Here is a 13,980-nt window from a genome sequence, read left to right as displayed (position 1 = left end):
TTATATGATGCTGAGGATGGAACCCAGTGTCTCATGCGTGCTAGGCAAGCATTCTACCTACCACTTGAGCCACAACCCCAGCCCAAATTCTAATTTGAACTAAAAAAAATTTAAAAGAGGAAATTCTGAAAGTAATTTTTAGAATAGGAATTAATGAAAAAGGATCCTGGCCCTGAAGTCAGAAAACATGGGTTCAGTCAGGTGCAGTGGCACATGCCTGTAATCCCAGCAGTTTGGAAGGCTGAGGCAGGAGGATTACAAGTTCAAAATCAGCCTCACCAACTTAGCGAGGCCCTAAGCAACGTAGAGAGACTCTGTCTCAACAATAATAACAAAACAACAACAACAAAAAGGCGGGATGGGGGGGGGCACAGGGAGGATGCTAGGGATATAACTTAGTGGTTAAGCACCCCTGAGTTCAATCCCTGGTACCAAAAAAGAGAACATGGGTTCAGATTTGTCTAAGGCAATTTACTTCTCTAGGCCATGACTTCATCCATAAAGGAGCACTAATCTTTGCTACCACCTATCTTAAATAGATGTTACAACATTAATCAACAATTATACATATAAAAAACCCTATCAATTATGCACATATGACCTAGATTTTAGATAGACATAAAGTGTTATTTATGTTATTTAACTCATGACATGCTCAATATTTAAGTAAAGCAAATGTTGCCAGAATGTCTATTTCTGCCTTCCATGTTCTACTAAGAGTTTAATCTACATTGATGAATACAATAGAAATTGCAAACTTAGTAGGTAAGCATGAAAGTGTCTCACACACTACAAATTATATACAAACTAAAAAAACATTCATATTCCTTAAAAATATCAGATTAAAAAAAAAGATTTAGAGAGAATATTTACATACCAGATAATATTGTAGCTAAAGTTGTCAAGTTTACAAATCTGAAGGCTTTGTGTTTCTACCCAAAGCAAATAGACCTTCAGGACTGATAAAAGAGGCTACGTGTTACTTAATAAGAAATCCATTCAGGATGAATACCAGTCTCTGTCATGCAGTAGGAAAAAGTAGCAGAGCTGTGATTGCTTCTACCTCTGTTGCTATCATGTGTTTGCATATACCAGTTTCTGGATTGGTTCATTCCACCAACTTTGTGCATGGGTTAAGATTTTAAAAAAGAAAAATTTTTAGATAAAAACTTCAGAAAATAATGTAATCCACCTTAACCAAAATGATACATAAAAAGTAAGACTAAAAGGATAGACAAGTGTATCTATCAGATAAGACACCTAGAAAGACTCACAAATATTGATACCAAGGAATCGAGGGTAAAATACATTAAATATGATATAGCATCATTTTTTTGTTGTTGACAAGAGGCAATAATTATAATAAGCATATAAAATTAGGCATTTTTTTAAGTTAAATAGCCCTAAAATCTATAAAGCACAACTCATTCAAGATACTATCAAGAACTGAGAGAGAAATATCCTTTTTGTCAGAGATAAGCACACTACTCATCCTCAACTGATTAAACAGACAAAAAGAAATAAAGTATTTTTTGGTGTAGAATTTAGAAAAGTTAAAAATACAAAAAGCACATTTAGTGGATATTAATGGAATATACAGTTTGAGTGTGATAAAGACAATGTCTAAAAATATTTATAAAAACTGATAATTATTAGACTAGAAGTAAACCTAAATGTTAAAAATTAAGCTATATTCTCTGATCATAATATATAATCAGAAATTAATAAGAAGTATGAAACAGGGTGAAAAATTATACTTCTTACTAATTTAGAACAAAGAAGAAATAAAAACTATACACATTACTAGAAAATAATGGCAACTGTGTAACAACCCATACCTGTGGGTGTAGTCAAAACTATAATCAGAGGAAAACTGGCAGATACAAATATTCATATCTTAAATGTGAAAGAATGAAAAGTAAGCATTCCATTTAAATAGTAAGAAAAAACCCAAGAAAATCAGGAGAAATAAACAAAAAGGCACCTAATAAATAGGAAAAAAGGATAATAAAACTGTTATACCAATCTGATTTCCTTAAAAAACTCAAACATCAGCAAGATAAATGACAACTAAGTGAAATTTGAAAAATGTTGGGGAAGGGTGATAAGTACAAATGCCCCAAACCAGAAATTTAAAAAAGCAATTAATAGATATAGAAGATATTAAATTTATGAAAATAGTATATGTAGTCCTATTGTAATATGTTAAAAAATATAATTAATCCTAAAAAAGACCCCAACAAATTGCCAAAATTGTAAAAATCTAACCAGAATAAAACACAAAATATTTTCAAAGAACTACCTCCAACAAAGGCTCCAGGCCTAGATGGGTTTTATAGTTCTTTAAAACTTTCAAGAACAAATAATACCATGCTATATAAACTGTTACAGAGCACAGAAAATTAGAGATAGAGTTCCAAATTCATTTTACATTGTTGACTTAACCCTGATACCACAACCAGATGAGCACACATACAAAGAGAAAAAACAAATTACAGCCCAAATTTACTTATGAAATCCTGAATAATATACTTTAGTACAAAAATCAATAGCACAAATGTATATGTCTACACGTGAGAGCCTTTATTTTATGAGTAAAAGAAGAGGTTATATTAGATAATATCTTTATAAAATGTATCATGTTAATAATTCAAAGCAGCATCATTGCAAAATAATCTCCAAAGATGCTATTTTTGGTCAAGTATAAATGATACATCTTTAATATCAGAAAACTTACTAGAAGAGGCAAAAATACCTATATTGTTACAGTTAAAGTTGGGAGGAAATTCTATAGAATGTAGTAACAAAATAAAGACAATGAAGAAGATACCCAGAATAAACTAACAAAAAAAGTCAATAGTTACAATTAGAAACAAAAATAAAAAACAACAAAAACCTCCCAACATTTACTGTTAACAAATATAGATTTCCTATAAACCCAAACAAAGCAATAGTAAAACAATAGGAAAATATATTTTTATAATATAAATAACACAATAAAAAATTCCTAAGGGATAAATATAACAAGAAAAAACTGGACTTAATCAAAGGAAAATAAGGAAACTTCACTGATAGGCATGAAAGAAAGACATAAATCAAGAAATATTGGGCTGGGGTCATGGCTCAGTGGTAGAGCACTTGCCTTGCATGTGTGAGGCACTGGGTTCAATTCTCAGCACCATATACAAATAAATAAAATAAAGGTCTATTAACAACTAAAAAAATGTAAAAAAAAAAAAAGAAATATTTACAGGCAGAATTTTTCTAAAGTAAATTTTTACAGTTAATACATTTGAATCAAAACTTGTTTGGGGTTTTTGTATCTAAAATTAGAAAAGTGACTCACAAATTCCTATGAAAAAAGTATCTGTTCAAAAAATAAACCAGGGAAAACTGTGAAAAGAAGGATATAGAGGAAAGACTGGTCTTTTACTAGCTATTTCAACATTTAATGGCTGAAACATCTACATGGTATACTGGCATAAGAACAGAGAACATAAAGGAAGAAGATTGAATATAGGAGGCTCTAATGATGAAACAAAAGGGTTATATATGAAAAGTGAAACAAAAAATACCTAAGATGAGTATTCATCATCTAGTGGCATGGGTAAGTTCTTTCTACATACATTAGCAACATTAAAAGCTACGAAGTTCATTAATCAGAGTTATATAAATTGAACTAAAATTAATTCTTGAAAAACATCGACATTTTAATATTATCTAATATATACAGAGGTTCATAAGCATTAAGAAATAGACATGTAAAAGAAGAATGAACACAGAAAAAAAAGCATTTAGTGAATAACAAAGAAAATAAAAACTGTAACATGTTTAGCCAGTAATCCCAATTCTAATTATCTAAACTAAATTATTATCAAGTATGTTCACTGCAGTGTTATTTGTAACTGCCCATCCAAGAATTACCTAAGTAGTAGGGCTATATTTGGTAAAAAAAGAATATAAACATAAAAGAAGATATTAGAAAAATTAAAAGAAAATAAATTAAAGTTTAAGTTTTAGGTAGTAAGATTGATACTGTGTTATTTTTAATCCTTACACATTTATAACTATCTGCCAAAATTTTCATAAAAACATATTACTTTCATAATTAGAAAAATAATATAAAAATACTTCAATGATTATTTTCATAAGCACATGACTATCAGAATTCAAAAGTTTCAACAAGGTAAAAAGCTTACAATGACTTGTAAATTAAACTATCTTTGCATGTAAAATTCCTTAAAACTGTTAAATTAAGTCTTAATTAAACAGGAAAACATGGCTAATAGAAGCTAGTCATTACTCCATTAGATTACATAATTGTTTTTTCCTCAAAGTAATCTGGATTTTAAAGACTATGGAAGGGATTGATTTTCATATAAATATATCTAAACAATGAAATATAAAAGCATTCATACCTAAAAGGAATGGCTTTAAAAAAACATTTCATATTAATAACATCTTTCTTTTTTCAGTGAATGTTTCAGAACAGAATCAATTTGAGACTAGTCATTCTATTAGGGTTTTATTCAGGAAACTTCATTCAGGCACTCTAAATAGGAAAACAAATACTTTCTAAAAGGCCTTTAGGAAAGGACAAAATTCTCTCAAAATCTTCACTAATAAGTATTTTTTTGTGTCCAAGTGGAATCGATTCTTCTATGATTTGAAATTGTTTTGAAAATAAAATATATAGTTACGTTGTATTTTGCTTTCTTCAGTAAACATTTAAAAACTTTTTTTTTTTTTTGGGGGTAGGTACCAGGGCTGGAACCCAGGGGCTCTTTACCACTGAACTTTACTATGGTCATATTTCAGCAGATGTTGGATGTTGTCTCTATTAGTGAGATGAAGGGTTGTATAGTGGAAGAACATCACTTAAAGGATATATAAATATTAGACCATTATAAAAATATCATATATTCATTTGCCTAATTTGTTTTTTGGGAAACTTGTAAGATATCTTTGGATAATTAGTTCTTCAACATTTCCTATTTCAGACAATTTTTATAATTTTAAAACTAAAACCTCATGCATCTTCAATTGCTACATTTAATAGATGAAACGACTTACAGAAGGAGTAGCTAAAATACTTGCCTTAAAGTTTTCTGACAGAATTTATTTTCTTCATTTTCAATTTAGGGTTTAATACATTAACACATGAGTTTGCCTGATAGTCATAACCTTTTTCTGAATTAAAATTTGCTTCTTTTGAATTCATGCATATATGTATACGAGTTCTTTTGGGCTGGGGATGTGGCTCAAGCGGTAGCGCACTTGCCTGGCATGCGTGCGGCCCGGGTTCGATCCTCAGCACCACATACAAACAAAGATGTTGTGTCCGCCAAAAACTAAAAAATAAACACTAAAAAATTCTCTCTCTCTCTCTTAAAAAAAAAAAGATTTTTGCTTCTTTTGAATTCATGCATATATGTATATGTGTGCTTTTACATTTATATTTTCCTTGATATGGACAGGACTGCATTGGTCTTATTCATCTTATCTTTAGAACTTATCACAGGTCTGTACATAGTGGATTCAACAGATTATTGTAGACTGAGAGAATGATCAGCTTGGATCACATGCATTCACTCTGAGTTTTAATCTTTTTAAAGAGAAAAAATAAAAACAAAAACACACCTGAAGTTCTTCAGTTTATCTTTGTTCTCTTTATTATTTTAGATATTTTTCCCTAATCTTTTTCTTCAGTTTCATTATGTTTCTCTTGGTGACAAGATTTTTATTTTTTATTTTCAGTTGTAGATGGACACAGTATCTTAATTTTATTTATTTTTATGTGGTGCTGAGGATTAAACCCAGTGCCTCACATGTGCTAGGCAAGCACTCTACCACTGAGCTATAACCCAAGTCCATAATAAGATTTTTGAATAAGAAAGTTTCCTTTCTAGACACCAATGATGAATAAATGTAGTTTTTTCTTCTACAGCAGTGTTTTTATTTCCAAATTATTCTTAAAGCTATTTAAAAGTCACCAAATGTAATTTCTTTGCATTGTCTTACACTGGTTAATGACAGTACTTACTTGATACTTTTCTCCCAAATTGTATAATTACAACACATTAATGCCTGTTTTGACGTTTCAATAACCAGAAAATTCTGGTTTTATTTATTTTGCCAATATAAATTCTCCCTTTCAAATCAATTATAAAAATGTTAAACCAGCTTGGAATTATCATCTATTAACTTTTATCTAGAAGGATCCTTCAGCCTCCATGTTTTTGTTACCTGTATTTAAATAAATTATCTGTATAATTACATCTTTTGAGTATTTAAATGCACAAGTCATTGAACTCATTTTTGAATAAATAATTCACAACCTTCTTTAGTTGGCATGGAGAATTAAAGAGTTTTGGATTCATGATAAGGACCTTTAGGAAGTCCAAGTAAAATTCATATTTTGCTTTTTCCTTATACGTTGACTTATTTGTTGCTTTCCACTGTTCCTCCAATCCCATTTCTTGTCATCTTTAAGAACTATATGGGAATCCATTGATCTATGCCATTGTCCCTTTCCCCTCAGACATTCTGAAGTAATCTAGAAACATCCTTTTATTTGATAACTTTGCCCTGTATTACATACTACCACAGAAGCTTGGAGCTAGAAGAAATCTTGGAGAGTTCTACTAATCATCAACTTGATATATTTATAACAATGATTTTTTTTAAACAAAGCATTGTAGCTACATATAGTGCTTAACTTCTTTAATATAGTACAGCATGCCTTATACATATAATACTTACTTGTATTCATCATAGACTTCCTGTTTGGGCAGTGAAGTCTCAGGATGTTCCTCTAGGGTATTCCGAATCCAGGAAAAGGCATGCATTTGCTGTGCCCGACTAGATGACATGGCATTCTGATCACTAATCATAAAATAAAAATATGTTTAAGCTAAACTAGACAGCAAATTCAATGATAATTTCTGAGCCAGACCTAAAAATTCCACTAAAGAACTATGTGCAAACACATCACAAATGAGTAAACCAAAGTTAGGATATATAGTAGATACCCAAATTGTCCATCTCTGGTTTCACAAGGTAGGATCAAACTAAAATTATTGTTATAGTTTCATCTCTTCTATGGTTTCTACAGTGAAATAGGCAGTGAAGTAATGACAACATAAGGTATTTGTTTGGGCCAAAATTATCTCTAAATGGATATTTGCTCACTTATTCATTTCAGTTACCTATAAGAATAATTTATTTAGTTTCGAAGAAGATACTGAAGAAATTTCTAGTATATAAAATAACTAAAATAGTTATGCAGCACGGTCTGAGGTAAGACAGAAAAGGTAAAAGTAACAATTTTCATTCTGTTTCTTTTCATGCACAATTTTAAAGTAATAGATTGCTGAGAATAGCATGAATGAATGAATTTTAAGAAATACTTAAAAGGCTAAGAGGAGTACTTCCCTCCACAGTTTATAGATGAGACAATATATTTTTTAAAATTTTTATTTGTTCTTTTTAGTTATGCATGTCAGTAGAGTCTATTTTGACATATTTATACAAATATGGACTATATCTTATTCTAGTTAGGATCCCAGTATTATGGATATACACAATGTTGAGATTCACTGTGGTGTATTCATATTTGTACATAGGAAAATTATGTTAGACTTATGCCACTGTTTTTCCTATTTGTATCCCCACTTCCTTCCCTTCAGTCCCCTTTGTCTAATCTATTGAACTTCTATTCTTCCCTTCTTCTTGTGTGTTAGCATCCACATATCAGAGAGAACATGTGCCTTTAAGACTTGAATATTTTTAATGATGAAACTAATCACTTAAAACAATTTACATTTATCATAAATTCATTCTATACCAGTAATTTCTTTTACATTCTGTAATGTGCTTACCTGATAATATGTTAAAAATAAAACACAAAAAAGCATCTTACACTTTATTCCTCAAAATACTTATCCATTTATTCCTCGCTTTTCTGTTTAATTTTCACAATTTCTCAGACTGCACAAATTCATCTGTCTATAAAACTTAACCCCAATTGCATTTCACAGTATTTATTCAGTTGCACAAACGAATGAGTAGAAAATGCAGTTAAATACTTTCCCAAATAGCAAAGACTAAAATGATCTACTGTTTTGCTATTCTGTTTTCTAATTATTTTAGGACTATTTTAAAATAATAACAACCAGAATATATATAACATGCCTAAATCCTAAGGTTGTCCTAGAAACAACCTAATTATAGTAAAGACAATTCACAATAGCAAGACTGTGGAAGCAACCTAGATGCCCTTCAATAGACGAATGGATAAAAAAAATGTGGCATTTATACACAATGGAGTATTACTCTGCATTAAAAAATGACAAAATCATAGAATTTGGAGGGAAATGGATGGCATTAGAGCAGATTATGCTAAGTGAAGCTAGCCAATCCCTAAAAAACAAATGCCAAATGTCTTCTTTGATATAAGGAGAGTAACTAAGAACAGAGTAGGGAAGAAGAGCATGAGAAGAAGACTAACATTAAACAGGGATGAGAGGTGGGAGGGAAAGGGAGAGAGAAGGGAAATTGCATGGAAATGGAAGGAGACCCTCAGGGTTATATAAAATTACATATAAGAGGAAGTGAGGGGAAAGGGAAAAATAATACAAGGGGGAGAAATGAATTACAGTAGAGGGGGTAGAGAGAGAAGAGGGGAGGGGAGGGGAGGGGAGGGGGGATAGTAGAGGATAGGAAAGGCAGCAGAATACAACAGACATGAGTATGTCAATATGTAAATCAATGGAAGTGTAACTGATGTGATTCTGCAATCTGTATACGGGGTAAAAATGGGAGTTCATAACCCACTTGAATCAAAGTGTGAAATATGATATATCAAGAACTATGTAATGTTTTGAACAACCAATAAAAAAAAGAAAAAAAAAAAAAGAATAGATATACCTTTTCTCTCCATTGCTGAGACCAGAAGGCAGTTGAAGGTAGAGGTAGAGTTTCTCTAGGTCTGTAAACTTCTCAACTTCTTGCTGGTTATAAAAGATTATAAAGAAAGATCATTTTAAAAAATGTTTGTTTTCATCCCAACAAAATTTACTAACATCTACTCTTAAAAGACATTGATTCTCTAAATTTAAACCGGATGAAATTAATTGCCTACTAATCAAAACAAAAATCTAGGCTTTTGCCCTCATCAATGAAATAATACAAATAAGTTGATATTTTCATAAAATACAAAAAGTTAACAGAAAAGGTACTTCCTTATTAATTCTTAAAGGTACAAATAAAAGTATAGATCGATGCTTAAGAGAAAAAGTTTCTCATTTTTAATTATATTTAAATAAGGACAGTTTTATAATATTGCAGGACAGGTACTAGACCAGAAGCCAAGAGAAACATTCATTAGTTAATCTAAACATGAATTTAACTGGCTCTGGCTGCGGGCAAATTTTCCTTACAACTGTGAAATGGATGAGAGGATTTCTAGGATCTTTTTCTAATTCTCAAATACCTAGAATATGTGACTGCAGCTGCTGCTATTATTACCTGTGGAGTGAACTGAGTTAAAACACTGAGATGAAACCAACAACCTTTTCGGGACTATGAAGATGTAATTATTCTTTGATTTGCCAACAATGGCTGCTACTTAGAGAACCTATTTGTAAGATTCTCTACTACTATTGTCCTGCAACTATGTCACTTTGTCTATAAATGTATCCTATAAAATAATTTCTGCATTTTTTTTATAGCTTTGTTTCCCAGATGAGTTTGCCACATAATAGCTTCAAATGTAACATAAATCTTATTACAATAAAAGTATCCAGAGCAAAATTTTGGTAGCTTAATTCAAGTAAAACTCCACTGCAATGGAAAATGTGGACAGATTACTTAATAAAGCACAGATTAAACACTAATCCAATTTTTGTAAAGTTTTTAGCCTAGTGAGCTTATTCATATTCATCAAAATTTACCCACAAAAGTTTAAGTCTGAGAATTCATTCAAGAATGATTTAGTCTGTCAATTATACGCAAATAACTCCTGAATAACATGACAACAGAATGTATTTTGACACATTATATATATATAGGGAGTATAACTTAATCTAATTAGGATCTCATTCTTTGGTTGAACATGATGTGGAGATATATTGGTTGTGTACTCATATATGAACATAGGAAAGTTATGTCTGATTCATTCTACTGTTCTTCCTATTTCTGTCCCTCATCCCTTCCCTTTATCCCCCTTTGTCTAATCAAATGAATTTCTATTCTTCTCTCCCTTCCCTTATCTTGCATAAGCATCCACATATCAGAGAGAACATTAGGCCTTTGGTTTTGGGGGACTGACTTATTCACTTAGCATGATAGTCTCCAGTTCCATCCATTTACTGGCAAATGCCATAATTTTACTAGCTCCTCATTTTAATGCATGAATATTTTCCAATTAGCTTTTGCCTCAATACTAATAGATTTACATGCATACCCTATATAGCTCTCAAAGAAAACAAACATACCAGACACATTCCCTTCTTAAGTGTTAACATCACTTTTCTCTAATTCCTAGAGTGTTTAATTTTGAAGTATGCTTAATTCTGTTCTTCATGGTACATTCCATACCAATCTTTTATTTAGACCTCTAATTCTTTGCCCAATATTTTTCTAGTCTCTTTATTTTCACTGGGACTACAAGGTCGTTAGCTGTCTTACTTTCAACAATGAAGGAGAATTCATTTACTCATTAGTTTACTCATTTTGTTTTGTTATGTTTCACAAATTATGTAAGATAACTCTGAACACATATTGTATATCATGAATTAGGCAAAGACTGAACATAACAAAGCACAGATGAATAACACATCAATAAGATTCTTGCCCTTAAGGACATACAATGATATTTATGTTATTAAATGTCTAAATAGCTGGTTTCCTTGCTTCCAACCTCTTCTCACTGTAATCTAGACGTCTTAAATATGTTCCTAAAATATTTTTTGTCATATTTACTATCAACTCTTCCCACTTAATCCCAACAATGACTATCATATTAAATCCAGGACGGCTATGTTATAATAATAAAACATGTTATTATGAGCAAAGTCTGAGAAAATATAATAATGTGATTTCTGATAATTAAGAATAAAAATATGTTTTATACTGTTGACAAAACCTGGAATTCTATATTTTCAAATTTTATGTACATTGGAGAAAAGAATAGATAAAAAAATCCAGAATAGGGAATAAATTTCAGAAGATATTCCAAATTAGGATAAAGAACCAAAGAGGTGGGCTGGGGGTGTAGCTCAGTGGTAGAGTGCTTGACTAGCACATGTGAGGCATTGGGTTAGATTCACAGCGACACATAACATAAAATAAATAACATAAGGTACTGTGTCTAATACTAAAACAAAAACAAAAAACAAAACAAAACAAAACAAAAAAACAAACAAAAAAACCCCCAAAACCAACCAACCAAACAAACAAAAAAAACAAAACCCAAAAACCAACCAAACAAAAAGAACCAAAGAGATGACTGAAAGGAGAATATATATAAAGTAGCTTTGAAAAAGATCAGACTTGGTGTCCTATTATTATTTTTTTACTACTTCAAACAATAAGAACTTGTAAATATTCTACTACTGTTTCATTTGCTATTTGAGGTTCAACACACAGAAGAAAAAATATGAACAGTAGCATATTTTATAAAAATTCTATGAAGCAAATAGGAACAAAATTATCCAAGTATGTACTGATGGCATTCTATTCCAGCAAGGCTGGGGTCCTCACAAAGGTTTCCGATTTGGGGCATACTATGTCATTCACTGCTAATCACTGGCTTCTCAAACAATGCTGGCTGGTCTAGGTGAAGACTTTAATGTTCCTTGATTCTCTAGGCAAGAGTATCATGTGCCAAGTGTGGTCAACATCAGATTATTTGATATGCCTTGTAAAAAATTTAAATGTAAGAATAAAAACCTAACATTCTATGCTGATTTACTGACAATCAAAAAGAAATATGTTTGTCTGAATTTGTGAAATGAAGGATAATGGTGCTCTACTTTTAGAGTACTACATAAGAGACCAACTCATAAATTTGTAAAAATTATAAAATTCTGAGGGCTGGAGTTGTGGCTCAGAGGTAGAGCGCTCACCTAGCATGTGTGAGGCCCTGGATTTGATCCTCAGCACCATATAAAAATGAAATAAAGGTGTTGTGTCCACCTACAACTAAAATGAAAAATAAATATTTTAAAAAATTATAAAATTCTGAAAGTCAGTTATAATAGAGGAATATAGTACTGACACATACTAGAATACATAGGGATCCTGAAAACAGACTAAGTCAAAGAAGCCAGATGTAAGGGGCCACATATTGTATGACTCTAGATGAAATATCCAGAATAGGCAAATCTACAGAGACAGAAAGTAGACTAGCAGTTGCCAGAGGCTCGAGGGGAGGGTGTATGATGCTTAATGGGAATAGGGTTAACAATCAGGGAAATGTACTAAATATGATCAATGCTAAATTTTATGTTGAGTAATTCACAATAAAAAACATTTAAGACATACATCACTGGGTTCGATTTTCAGCACCACATATAAATAAACAAAATGAAGGTCCACATATCTACATCTTCCCTTGTCTTAAAAGTTTTCATTTTCTTGAGTTGAAGAAAAAATGTTCTCAAAGCAAAGATATGAAAGAAAAGATTTCAAATTTAGGGGGAACCTCAAATATTTGCTAATTTATTGATCAAGTTAAGTGATAATTTTGTACAAAAAAATGACAGGCTAGGAAAAAGGCTCTTCCCTGTAATTACAAAAGCTTTCATCCACACATTTAAAACGTACTTATTTTGAAATTTCAAATGATGTTAACACCAAGAGTATATTTACACTTATCCCAGTGGGACATGGGCTAAAAAAGGTTGAGAGCCAGTTTAGAAGTATATAGCCTTGTTGTTCTCGTCTACTTTAACTTAAAAAACAAACTAATTAAAAATTCAACTCCAGAAAATTTGTATACATGATCCTACAATAGACCTGTTTTTTTTTTTTTTTCCCTGTACTCTGGGCCATAGTATTTACTCTTGAAAGTGTTCAGTTTATACTTAATTACTTGCATCTACTGATTGTTTTAAATAATCCTCTCTAGGATGTAGTCATACTTTCCCACTCAACTAGATTAAAGACCTGTTTTGTTCAAATTCAATCCCCCTTTGAGGCAGATCCTGAAAGGTAAAATGGAGCTAGATAGCAAATATTTCAATACCCTATTTATTTATTTTTTAAAATTAAACTCACTAAATATCAAAGCAAGCAGAGAGAAGCAGAAAGGGTATTTAAGTATCACTATTCATATTTAAAGGATGCAAACTTTTTGTCATTCATCTTTCTTTGACTTGATCTTTTTAATAGCATATACAACAAACAATATCCTATGGAACAAAAGCAGTTTGTTAATTCTCTATTAAAAGACAATTACCACAAAGTTGCACTATTTCAAATAGTGCTGCAATGAAATCCTTATTTTTGTCTCCCATGTCCTTCTGTGAGAGTTTCTGTGTAAAATACGTGCCTAAAAGTAGAAATAATGGGTCATAACAGTTGCATATCTTTAACTTTATTATTTTTGAATTTCTTCTTAAAACTTAAGGGTATAAAAATTATCTACGATGGATGATAAGCTGACTTTTTTCATACTATTTATCATTTGAGTTTTAACAGAGAAGCTCTCAAAATTCAGCTTGCATCACAATCATGTGGTGAGCTAGATAAAATAAGGACTGCGGGGGCCCTACCTCCTGATTTTCTCATTCAGTAGATCTGAAGAGAGAGCATGAGAACGTGAATTTCTTTCTTTCTTTCTTTCTTTTTTTAGTATGCTATCATTTTAATTTTAATAAAATAGATAATTTCATATTACATAGAGAGCAAGTCCATCCACTCATTGTTGATAAAATTTTAGAAATATTTTCTATAAAAAGTTTAGTATTTGGTTGG

The 13,980-nt window shown here is 31.1% G+C and overlaps 1 protein-coding gene across 2 annotated transcripts in view; it reads right to left on the bottom strand.

Annotated features, from left to right (window-relative positions):
- RFX7 (regulatory factor X7) overlaps positions 1-13,980 on the bottom strand; it is a 127,340-nt gene that overhangs the window by 28,928 nt on the left and 84,432 nt on the right. For both annotated transcript variants that reach the window (XM_081292622.1, XM_081292623.1), the window contains exons 4-5: positions 8,929-9,011; positions 6,763-6,885 (exon numbers count right to left, since the gene is read on the bottom strand). In XM_081292622.1, the coding sequence (XP_081148748.1) occupies positions 6,763-6,885; positions 8,929-9,011 (206 nt within the window). The remainder of the gene's footprint in view (positions 1-6,762; positions 6,886-8,928; positions 9,012-13,980) is intronic.

The sequence above is a fragment of the Spermophilus citellus genome, assembly GCF_964194105.1.
Source record: "Spermophilus citellus genome assembly, chromosome: 4".
In the NCBI taxonomy this organism is placed as follows: domain Eukaryota; kingdom Metazoa; phylum Chordata; class Mammalia; order Rodentia; family Sciuridae; genus Spermophilus; species Spermophilus citellus.
This window is presented reverse-complemented; position numbering and strand designations above follow the sequence as displayed.